The 15,357-nt window shown below is 43.2% G+C and overlaps 1 protein-coding gene across 10 annotated transcripts in view; it reads left to right on the forward strand.

Annotated features, from left to right (window-relative positions):
- The window catches only part of MAPKAP1 (MAPK associated protein 1), a 274,565-nt gene that overhangs the window by 235,568 nt on the left and 23,640 nt on the right, over positions 1-15,357 (forward strand). For all 10 annotated transcript variants that reach the window (XM_063636008.1, XM_063636007.1, XM_063636012.1 and 7 more), the window contains one exon: positions 10,824-10,961. In XM_063636008.1, coding sequence (XP_063492078.1) covers positions 10,824-10,961 — 138 coding nt within the window. The remainder of the gene's footprint in view (positions 1-10,823; positions 10,962-15,357) is intronic.

Consider the following 15,357-nt stretch of genomic DNA (forward strand, 5'->3'; position numbering starts at 1 on the left):
GCTTTCTCCCTGATAACCTCATTTGATCTACACAGCATACTAATATTGTTGTTCCCACTTGATGACTGAGAAAACTGAGGCTTGGAGGAGTGTGGAAGAACATGGTTTATATAAACCACTGTGTTGAGAGGCACATAGCTGTTACTTAGTACCAACTCTTCCACACCTCAGGCATCAGATATACGGAGAGTTCCAGCAGAACTGAGGCAGAAGCCCAATTCCATACACCAGCCCCAATCTGTCATACCACAGGTGCCAATCCACAGGTGTCATTAATAATTCACCCCCGGACCAGGCAGGATGGCTCACATCTGTAATCTCAGCACTTTGGGAGGCCAATGTGGGAGGATTGCTAGAGGCCAGGAATTCAAGACCAGTCTGGACAACATGACAAAACCCTGTCTCTACAAAACATTTAAAAACCTTAGCCGGGTGTGGTGGTGCATACCTGTGGTCCTAGCTACTTAGGAGGCTGAGGCAGGAGGATCCCTTGAGCCCAAGAGTTCAAAGCTGCATTGAGCTAGGATCATGCCATTGTACTCCAGCTTGAGTAACAGAGCAAGACCCTGTCTCTAAATTTATATATATAAAGAAAAAATAACTGCACGAAGGAAGTGATTACTTCTAGTTGGCCAGTTCCTAAACTTGTGCATATTCCTGCTCTTCTCCCGCCCCTAGTATCTGGAGATGGATATCCATGTACTGTGATACCCTCCCCCTCTTTACTTTAGATGTTGTTCATCAGCCACTGCGCTTCCTCCCTCTGGGCCCAGACCTAACCTCAGAATTCATTTCAACACAGTCCTATAAGCAACCCCTACCCATCAATTGAAGGTAATTCTTAAATTGAAATATCTTTGCCATTCCTGCTTTACCAGCCCAGAATCTTACCAAACAAAGTCGTCATTCCAAACCATTCCTGTATTTCTCTAAAACATTCTTGGAATATTTCACCTTGTCTGCTTTCCCTCTGTCAGTCCTAAAAAGTACAGATGTCCTTCAAGTGTAGCCTTACTCGAGATTCTACCACGTTGAGGTTATTTCCATTAACTTGATCTCCCATATACCTGATCCTGTGTGCCTGACCACTTGAGGGAGGTCGCACACTGAGATATGTGCTACCCAAATGGGCCAAGGCTGGCAGTTAGGGGAACATTGAAACAGAACAGGTCAAGCGGAGAATGCAGCCACAAGCTAAGAAACCCATAGTATATTATCAATAAATATTTGTTGGCTGGCTGGCAGAAGCTAAATTACAATGCAGCAGCCAAGGGAATGCACAGAAACCAATGCGAGAACCATGGCAGAGAGGGCCAAGACATCCCCACAGTGAACACCTCTTATATGCAGAGCACCTCAGGGCAGTGGGTCTGACCCTGAACATATATCAGAGTCACCCAGTCCCTGGCCTCATCCCAGGCCTGCTGGCTCAATATCTCCCCTAGATTGTGGTGTTTAGGGGACACACACTCACAGTATTGAAAGGACTTTCTTACCCCTTATCTCTTTGTCCAAGCTTGTTTTTACTGACTGGGCAGGTCAACCTGGTTTTTCTGATGCAGTCTCACCCTGAGAAGTGGTTTGATATTTGCACCACTTGTACTCACTTGGTTCGTTTGCCTCATTTATCAGTGTAGACCCTTCCCCTGTCACCGAAGGGATCTGTTACTGAACACGTAAGATACCATGAATTCCATCTTATCAGCATCTCATCTATAACCTAATAAAATAATTCTGTGTAGGATATACAGAGTCTGTATAGGATTTATAGATAAATGATAGAAAATGACTTCTACCAAGAGGTTCCATGGCTATTTCCATTATCTTTTCATAAAACTATCCAGTATGTGTAATCATAAGACTTGTGATTATGGTAGTTCTTTATGAAAATATCAAGTACAATACCACACGTCCTAGAGAAGGCAAAAAGGTTTCGTCTCATCAGCTGGCTCCAGTCAAGTTTATAACGGCTGCCCAGAGCATTATGCTGAGGCAGCATCTCCAGCTGTGTCTGAGGGCAACATAAAGAAACTCTGTGATTGATTAAAAATGTCTGCGCTGGGCCTGAGCATGATGAGAGGCAGCATATTTGCCATTTCTTGTCTTCCCTGCCTTATCTTTCCTACCGCAGTTATTATTTAACCCACTAGTCAACCACAGGCCGGCACTCAAAGGACTTTATTACGGTGTTATTTTTAAGTATACAACATGCAAACTTAAGAAACACAGTAACAGCACAATAGTGAGTGAAAGCAGCAGCGGTAGCCTGGACTGCCTCACTCCTCAGGCTCACTCTCACGCTAAACATGGTTCTGGGTGGCCGCATGAATAAAACATTTTTCCTTGTTAGTTTCCAGCGGGGTACCTGTGGAGTACAGTTCAAGTAATCACATAATCTGAACATGCGTATTCTCAGGAAGTGGATTGATCTTCCATATTTCCATTTCACTTTCCCGTTGAACACTAAGGAGGTGCCCCTCTCCATTCCAAGACACAATCAGAAGGAGGCGTGCGTCACATTTAACTCAGAAATCCCTGGGTCCATTCAGTAATTTGAAGATGGCAATTCTGATATTAAATGATTGTTCAGTCCCTATTGTGACAGCATGTCCTGAACCAAACTTTGGAATTGACTTATACTAATGAACTGATAAGGCAGAGGATGCATACTATCAAGACTGCCTCCAGAAAACTCCGTTACCACTTTTGCACTAAATGCAGTGATTGGCTTAGGGAAAAATCACCTAACTGGGAATATTGGAAACACTGTGGGCTTTTTCTTAAGGCCTAGCTTCCTCTGGCTCCCTGCTCCCAGAGCCACCCTTTTGAGAATTCCTATGGAGTAACCCAGGGTTATTAATGACAATGTGTCAGGTTCCTCAGGTGGCTGAGAAAGAATTGAGAATTGGAAGAAGTTGAGAAGCACTGGCATAATGGAATTAATGGGAGTCGGATTCATGAGAGTTCATCCAGAGTTCTGTGCTCCTTTAATCACTTCCTCATGTTTGGCACCTGAGCTCCAACAGCACCACAGGGCCTGAACATAGGGAAGATCAGGTTTTCCCCACTCTACAAGTGATACTGTAAATTCTCTTAGGGCCTACTGCTTCCTGGCTGACGTCATAGGCTCACCTGAGGTATCCATTTACTGAGAGTAGTTTGGTTAACTGTCCTAGTGCAGAATCTTTGTAAATGCCTTCTCTGCAGAGAGAACTTAGCACTCTCATCCAAAGACAGGTCTTTCTGGGATTAAACAGTCCCAGGTCTGATTTCATAAGCTCTGCCCTGGTGCCGTGTCCTGTGCTGACTGCTGCTCTGCGTTCGTTCGTGTCCAGGCCACTCCTTGTTTTGTGTGCCAAGCCTAACAGTCTAGTCAGGTACGCTCGGACTTGTCATTGAGTCTCTTACTGACCACATATTGGAATTGGCAGCTTTTAGCTGTGGTTCCCAAACCGTTTCAGAATGGTTAGTCCTTTGAATGAAACCAGTGATCCTGGGGCCTAGAAATCTACTTGATCTCAAGAAAGTAAGACTCTACTGGGTTTCATTTTAGTTGTGACCTGAAATATGGTTTTGTCATCTATTTTGGGTGCCTTAAACTGCTGGAGACAGCGCTTTTTTATTGTAATGCATTTGGTCAGTGTGTGAATATGCAGTTCTCCTGCATGGCAGGTGAGCTGATCTGTTTAAGCCCTGGCCTGGTAGTATGGGGATATGAATTATGGTTACAGCTCTGTCATTAATGGGTGACATCAGCCAAGTCATGTCCCAGCCCTGAGCCTCAATTTTTTCATGTGGAGAATGAAAACCCCAGACTAGGTGATCTCTAAGGTCTCATTAAGCCCAAACAGCCTGTGTGTCTGATCTTGTGTGTAAATTCAGACAAGTTTCAAAGACTTTCCTGACTGCTCTGTGGATGCTATCGATTGGCTGTGTATATTCAGCAAAATCCACTCTGGCGAAGAGTTGTTCAGTGGCACTCCCCGGGGGCTTTTCCAGGCTTTCATAGGCTCTAGGTAACCTGAAGACAAGAGGATTGTAGAATTGTATAAAAAGCTGCTCCAGGATTTAACAGCAGTGGGACGTTTGTAGCCTTAGATTCAAAGCTGTAGGAAATTGATGAATGAACCACAGCTTATGATATCTGAGCAAATAATAACAGGAAATACACTAAGAAATGAAATGTTAAATGCCTTAATTTTTGCCAAAGTGGTGTTTTAGCTTTTTAAGGGGGTATTTTAAGAGTACCATAGGGGAGGTTGTACCTCCCAAGAGTCAAGCAGTCTCCTGTGGGACAATAGGAAACAGCTGGCAAGTCAGAACTCACCAGGCAGCTAGACCTGGACTTGAACCCAAGCTCTCCAGTTTACTAATTTGATTCACCATAGGCTAGTACATTTTACAAAGGAGAATGCTCAGGCTTACCAAGGGAGCAGTGACTTTGCCCAGGATAATACCAGTGGGGATGTGCCAGCACAATCAGGGCCTCCAAATTTTTGGCCTGGACGCCCAGTAGGATGAGGATTCCCTAGCACAAAAGTTTCCACAATCCAGGTCTGAGAACATTCTTCCTGATTTGAATTGAACTCTTGGAGGTTGTGGGGAAGAGACATGCCCAGTGACACTTGGTGATGGGAGGTTACTGGAGGGATTTGTGGGGGTGAAGGCATTGGTCTCCCAAGCTGGATCCTGGTGCTCCCAAGACTGGGATGTAGAGAAGGTCCCAGGGAGAATTCTTCTTGCCCTCCAATTCTAGGGCCAGGCAGGTCCTTTATTCACCTCCCTCTCATGGCTCCCTGAGCTCCCCAGACTCGACCCTCATCACTGAGTCCGTGTCACATCCTTAACACAGTGCCTGACTTCTGATAATAGTCATTAGAAGGAGTAATATTCTTCGCTAGCTATGTATCAGGCACAATTCCAAGCCCTTGTCATGCCTTATTTCACCTAATCCTCACAACAAGCACATGAGGTAACTATTATCATCATCTCTGTTTTATAGAAATTTTTCCAAAGTCACGTAGTTAGGAAGTAGGAAAGCTGACATTTGAACAGAGGACTTTCTGACTCCAGATTTCCTACCCCTAAGCCCCCTCTTTAAATGTAAGATAGGCTAATAGTGCCTTCCTGATTAGAGGCGTTCTAAGCTCTCAATAAGCCACTGTACACAAAAGGACCTAGTGTGAGGGCTACCCAGAGTGGGTGCTCAGTCTGTGTTAGAAAAAGATGCTATGCGGTGCTAATTTCCTTTTATGGAAATCTTGGTTAAAGCAGACAAAGGTCTCCTTGTGATAACTCTAAAGGCTTGCACAAATAGTTTCCCCAGAGAGCTGTATACACATTAGAGTTGCGTTTTTGTTTATTTTGAGCTGTCTTGTTAAGAAAGGATTTATATGCTGGCGTTGATGTAGGACAGCAATCAGGCAATGTTTTCTGCCTTTGACAGTTGGTGTGATAGTTTGCTTCCAGTGAAGTTTGACTCACTGTATCTGGAAGCTGTCAGAAGTTGGAGCATGAAAAGGTCATGACGGATGGCTGTGGATAAGTGGTTAGGGGAGAGAGCTGGTAAGGGAGACAAACTGCCTCCCGTGTTTCCAAGAGAAGGGGCTGACCCTGGCTGCTCCCAGCCAGCCCCCGTGCTCTCTTCTTCCCCACCTGCCAGAGCTGGAAAGAAGCCTGCCGGGCTCCACTTTTGAGAGGGGCACCAGGTTGGGTGTAGTGTAGCTCATGAGCCCTTCCCAGCAGCACAGCCCCTGGCATACCACTAGAACTGCTAGAAGTTCTGCTAGAGAAATTCTGCTAAAAAAAAAGAAAAAAAAGTTCTGCTAAAGAACTGCTAGAAGGAAGCGTTCTTTCATTGAGGATTACTTCACCATTATCAAGACTTCAGCATACTTATCCTTCCCCACATTTTAGCAGTCGAGAAAGGAGACTGAATTCTGAAGTGGAAACCAAAAAGTGTCAGCTTTCAAAGTGATGTTTGTTTGTATTTTTGGTGAAATGTTTATTTTGGAAAAAATACAGAAAAGGAAAGGATATAATTCTACTAACCAGAGTTGACCACTGGTACCAGTTTTTGGAGCACATCCTTTTGATATCTTTTTTTATAAATGGTTTTCCTGTCCTTTTCACTTACTATTGTGTTATAAGGATTTTTCAAGTCAAAACTTTTCATGGTTATTTTGTATTTTGTCATTGTTGGATCAACTATTCCTCTGCTATTGGCCACTTAAGTTGGAGAAATGTCAATGTAACAAAAGCCAGTTTCTGGAAATACATTTATAATTTGAATTACTTAAAACAGTGCATACGTGACACTGTAAGGAGTGCCTCTGCCATTCCTTAAATGACTTTATGCAAAAACTTTAGCTGAGGAAATCAAAACTATGCTCAGCGGTCAGAAAGAATATCGATCGGATTTCATGCTCCAATTTGCCATGTATGTACAAAAAATAGATGTGTGCATTTATTGGCATTTGTGAACATTTATTTGTTCCTTGGTGAAAATTGAGAGAGGAGGTGGAGGACTGCTTGGACAGAGCTCCTTATTATTAATACATCTTCTGACACGGCTGAGGCGGTGCAGAGCAGCAGAAAGAACCAGGACTTGAGACCCAGGCAGCTCTGGGTTTGAACAGTGGCTGTTCCACTTAGATGCTCCCTGACCTAGGCAAGCACCTTCCCCTCTCCTGGGATATGTTATGTGAAACATTTAGCACAGTTTTTGCAGAATAGTGTAGTGGCTGAGGGGACACATTCTGGAACCAGACTTCCTGAGTTCAAATTGCAGCTTTGCCACTTCTGAGCTGGGTGATCTTGGGCAAGTTACTTAACCTCCCTGTGTTTCTGTTTCCTCGTCAGTAGAGTAGGATGAACATAGTAGCCAACTTTATGAGGTTATTAAGAGATTTGAGTCCGTGCATACAGTGGATTTCTAACCATGCTGGCACATTGTTGATGGCAGTTAATGTTAGCTGTTATGTTAATACTGGAGGTGCTCAGTGAATGGTGTCTATAACTGGCGTCATGCCTGTTGGGCCTAAGGAGAAAATTGTACTGAATGATCCCTGGTGCCCGAGCCTGCTGAAGCAGAAACGGCAGTGAGCCTACCGGGGTTGCACCTTTGCTCTTGGCCCAGGCCTTTGCCTTAAGGAGTCTGAGCTACAGGGACTGTGCGTGTAGCAGCCCTCTTCTCCCGGTGCTCTGCTGTCACAGGGAGACAGTGCTGCTTCTGCCCACAACCCGCTCACTCCCCTTAGCATAGAGAAGTGGCAGTGACAAGTGGGGTACTACTCAACCTCTGCACTTGCAACCCCACTAGCCTGGCTTCCACAACCTCTTCCCCCACCCCTCATCACCACGGCGATGCCACAGGAACCTCTCTGACTCCCTTCTCCCTCACACCCTGTGTGCAGCCATTTGCCTACTCCTAACGCTTTTGTCTTTAATATGCTCATCCCCACTGCACCCCAGCCGCAAATGTCCCTACCGCTGGCCTGGGCTGTGGCACCTGCCTCCTCACTGATCTCCCTTCCACCAAGCCAACTCCTCCTTGTAACTAAGAAGACTACCGAGGGCTCCAAAGCCAAGGACAGAGAGGCCTCTGTTTGCCTCCAGGCTGGATTCTGGGCCTTCTTTCTCTTTTCTGCAGTAGGTGTGCTCTCTTCCTGGGGGTGCTCAGGAAGAGGGCTCCTCTTGGGGGTGCTCAGGAAGAGGGCTTCTCCTGTGGACTGCCTCAGGCTGAGGGCTGCCACATGGGGGCAGGAGCAGATAGGGTGCTGTGGTGCTGCCTGCGCTGCCTTAAGAAGCTGAGACTCACACAAGTATTAAGAGGGTAAGATTATTTAACGTACAAAAGGATTTTTCCCATCAGGAAAGATTCCCCTACAGGTTCCTTTAAATAGTGACTCCTCTAGGCAGGCAAGTGTTTTACAGATCATTAACTACTTGACTGAAAGCCTACAGGGCAGAGAAACCTAAAACTAAAGTGTTGGGAGCCCCTGCCAATTACAGATCAATCTAAAATGAAGATAAAGTAGCTCTGGAACTAGAAGTCAGTGGGAAAATGTGATTCGATTCAGAAAAAAAAATCTGATTCATGTGCAACTTTTTTGGAACACACCAATTGTTTAAATGATATTCCACCTGTCTGCCCATCTTGAACCTATTGCATTCATCTCCCACATCTTCATCCCCAAGCTCTGGTCTTGGGGTTCCCTCTGTGAACAGTAACTGCACAATAACCCCAGGAAAGGGCGTCATTGGGAAAGTGTTCTGTGGCTGTGCAGAGCTTAGGCAATTGATGCAGAGATACTGCTGGTAATGGATGAACTATACGGTAACAATTTGCAGATAAAAATAATAGAAGTTAAAGTGTACTTTACATGATAAAAGAAAGATGAAAGAGGACGAGAGTCTGTTACATCTGAAATGGTTACAAAAGTCCTGCTTTGTGAAGTAGGCTCTGTTGAAAAGATTGATGCAATGGGGAGTGACCTTGGCTTGGAGCAGGAGCTGGTGATGTATGTATGAGCATCCCTCTGCTAAATGGACCCAGATTTGTAGCACTAATATACATGGGAGCCTAGAACCAAACTCAGTACGGCAATAAATCAACAGCCACTTTGGGTGTCATTTCTGGTTTATATTCCACTATTGTTCTATCACTTTAATTCATGTCACTATCATCTTTTCATCTGGAACAGTTTTATATAATTTTCCAGTGGAGTTACCTGACAAATCCTATCAAATTAACAAGGTACATTAACAGTATTGACTGACTACGGCTTCAAGAGTTGCAGGGCCATAGAACAAAATTTTAAAACCATGTCTCTGGTGATGATTTTTTTCCCCATTCTTTCTGAGAAAAGAATGTGGAGCACGGTTTATTTTCACATGAGAGATATGCACATTTATTCTGCTCCGCTCATTTTGACTTTTATAAATGTCAAGAAGTAGAAGAAGGGGAACACACACACACAAACACACACACACCCCACAACCATGGCTTCAGTACTTCTTTCAGGGAACTATAGAAACGTCCAGATCTTTAACAATTAATGACCAAATTGGAGGCAAGAGTGTAACTGGGTAGTCGTAATCTGTTTTAACTGAAATGTAATAAAATTGGTCTCCTGATACATTCTCACCCTCCTGAAATCATCTAGACCTGAACATCCAGAGTCAGCTGGACTTACGACATTATGCCTAATTGAAATATGCTGTTCCTGAAATAGGTCTAATGGCAAATTCCAGCGTTCGATTAGTAAAAAATACCAATTGTTCATCTTTACCAAAGACCACACGTACTGACCAGGGTACAGCAGCCATCGCTGCATTGTCTCCCCTGGAGGCAGCAGAGGAGCCTCAACTGTAGTCTGTCTGCACACGTTCTTCTGCCTTTGTCTAGCTGGTATTTGGGATTTATTTATTCATAAAATAAAATGTAAATGAATGGAGCATGTAGCAGACCTAATCACTAGGATTTTGTTTGTATTTGTTTTTTTAATTTTAAATTTGCTGTCAGACTGTGGTTGGGGTGTGTGTGTGTGTTTTATTTTGCGGGGGGGTTAATTGAACTGTTTCTTTTATCTGCTGCTGCTTTTGGCTTACTAAGTTTTCTCACATTTTGTTCAAAAATTTGAGTGTGATTCGTAGGATGAAATATGTTAACTATGTCTTTTCTGTTTCACTTTGTACATTTGGTTATTTTAATTATTTCTTATATCTTCATTTTGTTTTTTTTTCACTTTGACCTTGACCTTTAAACTATGGCCTAAAAATTAATTACTTTTAAGGTTCCATATGGGGCCCACTATAGAAGGCATGTTAAAGGTTTTTGTCTCACTTCATGAACAGATTCCTTAATTTTCAGGGAAAGAGGGAAAAGAGCACGTCTAGCCTAGGTGATGTGTGTTGGGCTGAGCGTGTACTCTGTAGTACTGGGAAAGTGGTTACTGTGCATTTCCGCACTTATTCCAGGGCCCCTCCCATAACTGGCGTTACCTTTGTTCTGCAAACACCTTTATTCCCGGTCACTGTACAACGTGTTGTCTTTTAAGCTCTGGAAATAAAATCTGAAGTGCCAGTATTGAACATTCTGGATTCCTGTCATAAAGTCTTTGTTGCGTAAAGCTCACACCCAGTGCCGAGTTTCGCCCTCAGCAGGGGTCAATGACCTCTGCAGCCTGAAGCCAGGCTCCAAGACTTGAACTTGGAAGGTTTTATATAAGGGACCTTTTAATCCTCTCGTGACTTCCCTTAAATACAAGTTGGATAATTATTTAGTGTCACAGAAAGGAAGAGTTATTTTATTCTTTTTAGTGTATAAGGCTGTTTCAGATCAGAAGCTGTTCATTGGTAGCTTAGCTGTTTAAACATAGGGATGTTACAGATGTATCTGTCCACCCCAGATCTTCTTAAATGAGAACAACAACTCAGAGCACCAATCAAAACTGTTTTTTAAATAAACCTGATAGTTATTTCATTACAATATAGAGATAATGTACGGCTGTAAATAGCCTCTCTGTGTTGGATCCATGTTATATCTAAGAAGGCTTGTTTCTTAATACCTTCTCATATAGTTTGGGGGTGTTCCCCCACCCTCAACTCACCCACCCAGGAAACCAGACTGTGTGCAACTTGTGTGTGCCATTTGGAGTGTCCGTATGTTTGTCTCAGGAAACCCATGGCATTCCCCAAAGCCCTAAGAAAGAGCTCGTGTTCATGCAATTTCGGATTTATAAAACAGGTCAAATGATTGCCCTGAAATCACTTGCACCTTCTACTTGTGGTTTCTTTTTTGTCCTCCCCTTGGCTTACAGGTATCTCTGGAGACAAAGTAGAGATAGACCCTGTTACGAATCAGAAAGCCAGCACTAAGTTTTGGATTAAGCAGAAACCCATCTCAATCGATTCCGACCTGCTCTGTGCCTGTGACCTTGCTGAAGAAAAAAGCCCCAGTGAGTAGTCCCTTTTATTTATGTCTCCTTTCTCTCTTTCCCCTCTCTTCCCTTCTGTGTGCTGGGTGCCAGGAGAATATATTGCCACCGTGTCCTTTTTTCCTTGGGTCTGTTTTAATTCATTACCAGAAATTTCTTAATCAAATGGGATTGTATTATGGTGCCCAGAGCCTGACATGTGCCCCTATCCTGTTCAGTCTTGATGGCAACAGAGAACCTTGCAGCCCACCTCCTGACCTCAGCAGCCTGGCCCCGGGAGCTGGGGGCACAGGGCCAGATTTCTGCTGGGAATTTGCACTCACCAGAGCCCTCATTTCCCTTTGTGCTCCCTTCCCCTTTCCATTTGGGGAACTTGACCAGTCAGACCTGGACCTGCCTTCCTTCCCTGTGAGATGGAGGGAAGCTGGGGATTTCCCAAGGTGGTGAACGCCTAGATTTAGATATATCCATCATGCTGGAAGTGTCAGCACCCTCTAGATTATTGGCAGCTGCATGACCTACCAGCTCATAATTAAACTCTTGCCTGGTCCTACAGAAGAGATCACTGCTGGGTTGGCATTCCTCCACTTAAATTATCAAAGTAGATACAGTCCAGTTATGTATTTTGGCATATTATACTTTTGCAGTTAAGTAATTGGGTGTAGCATTTAGATTAATCACTTAATCATTTTTAGGACTCCAGTCCTATCAAGGGGCAGAAAGGGCACATAGATCACACTGAAATTCCTCTGTGAAAGAAAAAAATTTAAACTATATAAGAGTTTGTTAGTTGCCTAGAGAACGCTATAAGATAATGGTTCTCAAAGTCTGGTACAGACAAGCATTATCTGCAAAGCCTGTTTAAAATGCAGTTACCTAGGGCCCACCCTAGTAGATTGTGATTCAGTAACTTGGAGTATAGACTGAGCATCTAATTTTTATTAATCCCCGGTGTCCAACATTCACTAAATTTGAGAACAGATGTTATAAGGAATTACTTACTCAAAAGGAACAATAAGAAATGTAAAGGCCAGCAAGTGTTTATAATACAATTCAAGTTTTTGAGATAACCCTGACTAAACAGGGGCTGACGGGGGCTGATAGACTGGGCACATGCCACATTGCTTCATTTATGGGTGGGTGTTTAATTTTTTGTCAAACTCTGCTGGACTATGTGTTCAACTCATTCGCCTACAGCTTGGCAAAAAGGGAGAACTTAGGGGGACACAGGGGAAGGAGGAAGGCCACCCCACTCCCTTCCTGCCATTTGTGTCATCCCAGCGAGGCCTCTGACCCTGCAAGAGGCTGTGAGAAAAGTGCCTGCTGCTGGGGGGCCTTGCCTCAAGGTTGCTGGATTCCCTCTGCCTTTGGATAAACATCTTCTTCCTAATCCCGCTCACTTCAGCTTGTCGGCCAATAAAGATGTCATTGTTCTAGCATCTTTCTCTCCAAGAACTGAGGATGCTTTGAACAGTAACATTTTATAAATTCTCCATGTCTCTGAGAAATGAAAGGCAATCACTTCTGTGTTGCATAAAGGGATAAGCTAGAGTGGAAAGGTTAGAGAAAGAACTAGACGCAGGATTCAGGTTTTTTTCCTTAACAAAGAGCTCACCGCACCAGTAAAACACTGCCTAAGTCCCTGTCCTCAGAACTCTAGCATCTCAGAGAGACCTCAGGGGTATGGGGTGGGTGGTGGGGGAAGGTTGGGCATAAGGCCTCCCCTTGAACCAAAGGAACTCTACTTAGTTGTAGACAGTCTTGCTATGTTGCCCAGGCTGTTCTTGAGCTGCTGGCCTCAGGCCATCCTTCTGCCTCAGTCCCCCAAAGTACTAGGAATACAGACGTGAGCCACCACTCTCAGCCAGAAAAAAAATTTGAAATAGGCTTACAGAATAAAATGCAGACTGCTCAGCATAGCCTTTGCAGACATTGACAAGCAGCTGACACGCTAGCCTCATAGCCCATAGTTTCCCATCTCACATTTGGGCTGTGGTCACTGTAACTACTTGCACACGATGCATTCTGTGCTGTTCCCACTGCCTGGAATATGCCTTTCGAACCAGACCCCCTCTCTAACTTACAAACATTTCCACCTCCCTGTACTCAGCCTGCTCATTTTTCAAGACCCAGCTCCAGTGTCAGGCTCTCTCTGTTCACTTTGCCCCCAGGAATTTGCACATGCCTCTAGGAATACCCCTTTGTGCTGTATTTATCCATTGGAGGCCCACCCGTCCCTCCCACCTCCATCTCCATACTGAACTAACTGACCCAAGAACTGGCTTCCGTGTCCTCACTCCCTAGCACGGAGCCTGCAGAGTTGTCCTCACTGAATGTTTGTTAACTGAAAACTGAACTTAGTGAAGCCAGAATTTAGAATCCAAAAGTTATTCCACATAATTTATGTTGTAAAGTGCCCAAACAAAGATGTATTAAATGAATCGGCTTGATGCTATGTGTTTTATGATTTCCAGTATCTTCATCAAATTAATTCAGTGACTCAATCTAACAAGTTCATCCTCAGACCATAGAATTAATCTGTGGGGCGTCTTCTGTTTCTTTATTATTTAAAGGATTAATGGTAACCCTTTTTATCTTTTGTGTCTGTTGAACCTTAGAAAAAAGTTATTTTAACATCACTAAAGAAATGAAAGTCACTATATTTCATAAGTTTAGCCTGTGATTTTTATCAGCATAGTGATGTATGTTTGTAGCTGAGTTTACATCAAAAATTATTCTTGGGGCCTTCTTGAATGAATTATGGCAAAGAGAGAGAGTCTAGAAGTAGATAAGGTTTTTGATTTCTGCAATATATTTCCTTTTTCATGTTTTTATCTCTGGTAACACAAGTGTCTTGCCAAAGACTGGAACGTGTGACCAACCGGAATAATTTAGTTGTGAAAACAGAGCAGACATGTTATTAAACAGCTTTCTTTACAAAAAGACATTAAGTGTAGGGAGGATAATGAAGTTGTCCCCAGTCTTACTTGAGACATGTTTGTCAGAATTTTGAACAGAAAAGAAATGGTTTTTAAACCTTCGACTGTGGCCAGTTTGCAGTGTTTATTGAGAAAGCCGCTGTCAAACCATTAATTTGGTCGTCATAAGGCATAGAACTCAAGTTTAATTGATGCCATATCCAAAAAGTGTGTGAATAGCTGACTTGGCAAAGAGACTGAGCATTTGAGCGGCTGCAGGGAAATACATAATTACACATATTGCAGGACCAGAGAGACCCAGGCTCAGAAGCCGTGCTTCGTAAACAACAGTTCTGTGGCTCTCTTTCCATTCCCCTCGACTTCTCCCTCTTAGGCTGGGGTCTCAGAGGGAAGATTTATTGCTCTGTCCCTGTGAGTGTTTAAGGACTTGAACGTAATGGCTAAATAGATACATGCCTAAAAAATTGTACACATAAATATGTATTCTTAAAAGACTTATTTGAGAAAATCTGTGTATCACAAGCCTTGAGAAATTAAGAATAAATCCTGCCTTTCTAGATTTAAGGAGAAGAAAAATCATGCTGCCATTATTATTCAAATTAGTGATTCCCTATGTCAGATTTTGCTATTTTGAAAGATGTCATAAGCCCCTAAAAGGTGAATTGATTTTAATTTATTATAACTGGTCAAGGATGTATACAACACATACAAGAGGAGAACGTTTCCATATCAGAAACACCATGTTTAAATTTTCTTAGGGAAATAATTTTCCATCCTTATATACATCTAGATACAGGCTTTTTTTTTTTTTTTTTTTTTTTTTAATATATGAGTCAGGGTCTCACTATGTTGCCCAGGCTGGACTCAAACTCCTGGGCTCAAGCAATCCTCCCGCCTCAACCCACCGAATAGCTGGGACGACAGGCATGCGCCACCATGTCCGGTTCTAGACACAGGCTTTGAATGCTGTAGCTCTCTTTTTAAGCACTAGCCTCACATTCCTACCCTGAAACAAAAGCAAGAGACCTTTCTGTGAAGCTGGTACCCATCAGAGACACTCAGGCTGTATTTCAGAACCAGACTCAGCCATGCCAGATCTGGTTTCATCATAAGAAGGTTGTGCAGGTTTAGAGTCTTTAAAGGAAGCAGCCTATCATTAAGAAATCAGATTTAAACCTTAATAAAGTAGCTGTCGTCTTTATAGCTGAAGAGAGCGCTGTATCTCAATTAAGCATAGATCATATAAAATCTTAAGGAAGCAACATAATAGAGGTAACCTGATTACATTCTCTTGCAATAGTATAATTCAAAGGAAATCTGATTCTGTTCATGCTGGTTATGTTAGGGGATTTCTTGTTTTGTTTTGTTTTGCTTTTTGTCCAAAATACCATTTGGATGCAAGATAATAACTCTTTGGGGTTGAGTTAACCACAACTGCAGAAGACTAGTAAACCCTAGTGACTAGAACCTGCTGGATA

The sequence above is a fragment of the Symphalangus syndactylus genome, chromosome 3, assembly GCF_028878055.3.
Source record: "Symphalangus syndactylus isolate Jambi chromosome 3, NHGRI_mSymSyn1-v2.1_pri, whole genome shotgun sequence".
Classification (NCBI taxonomy): Eukaryota; Metazoa; Chordata; class Mammalia; order Primates; family Hylobatidae; genus Symphalangus; species Symphalangus syndactylus.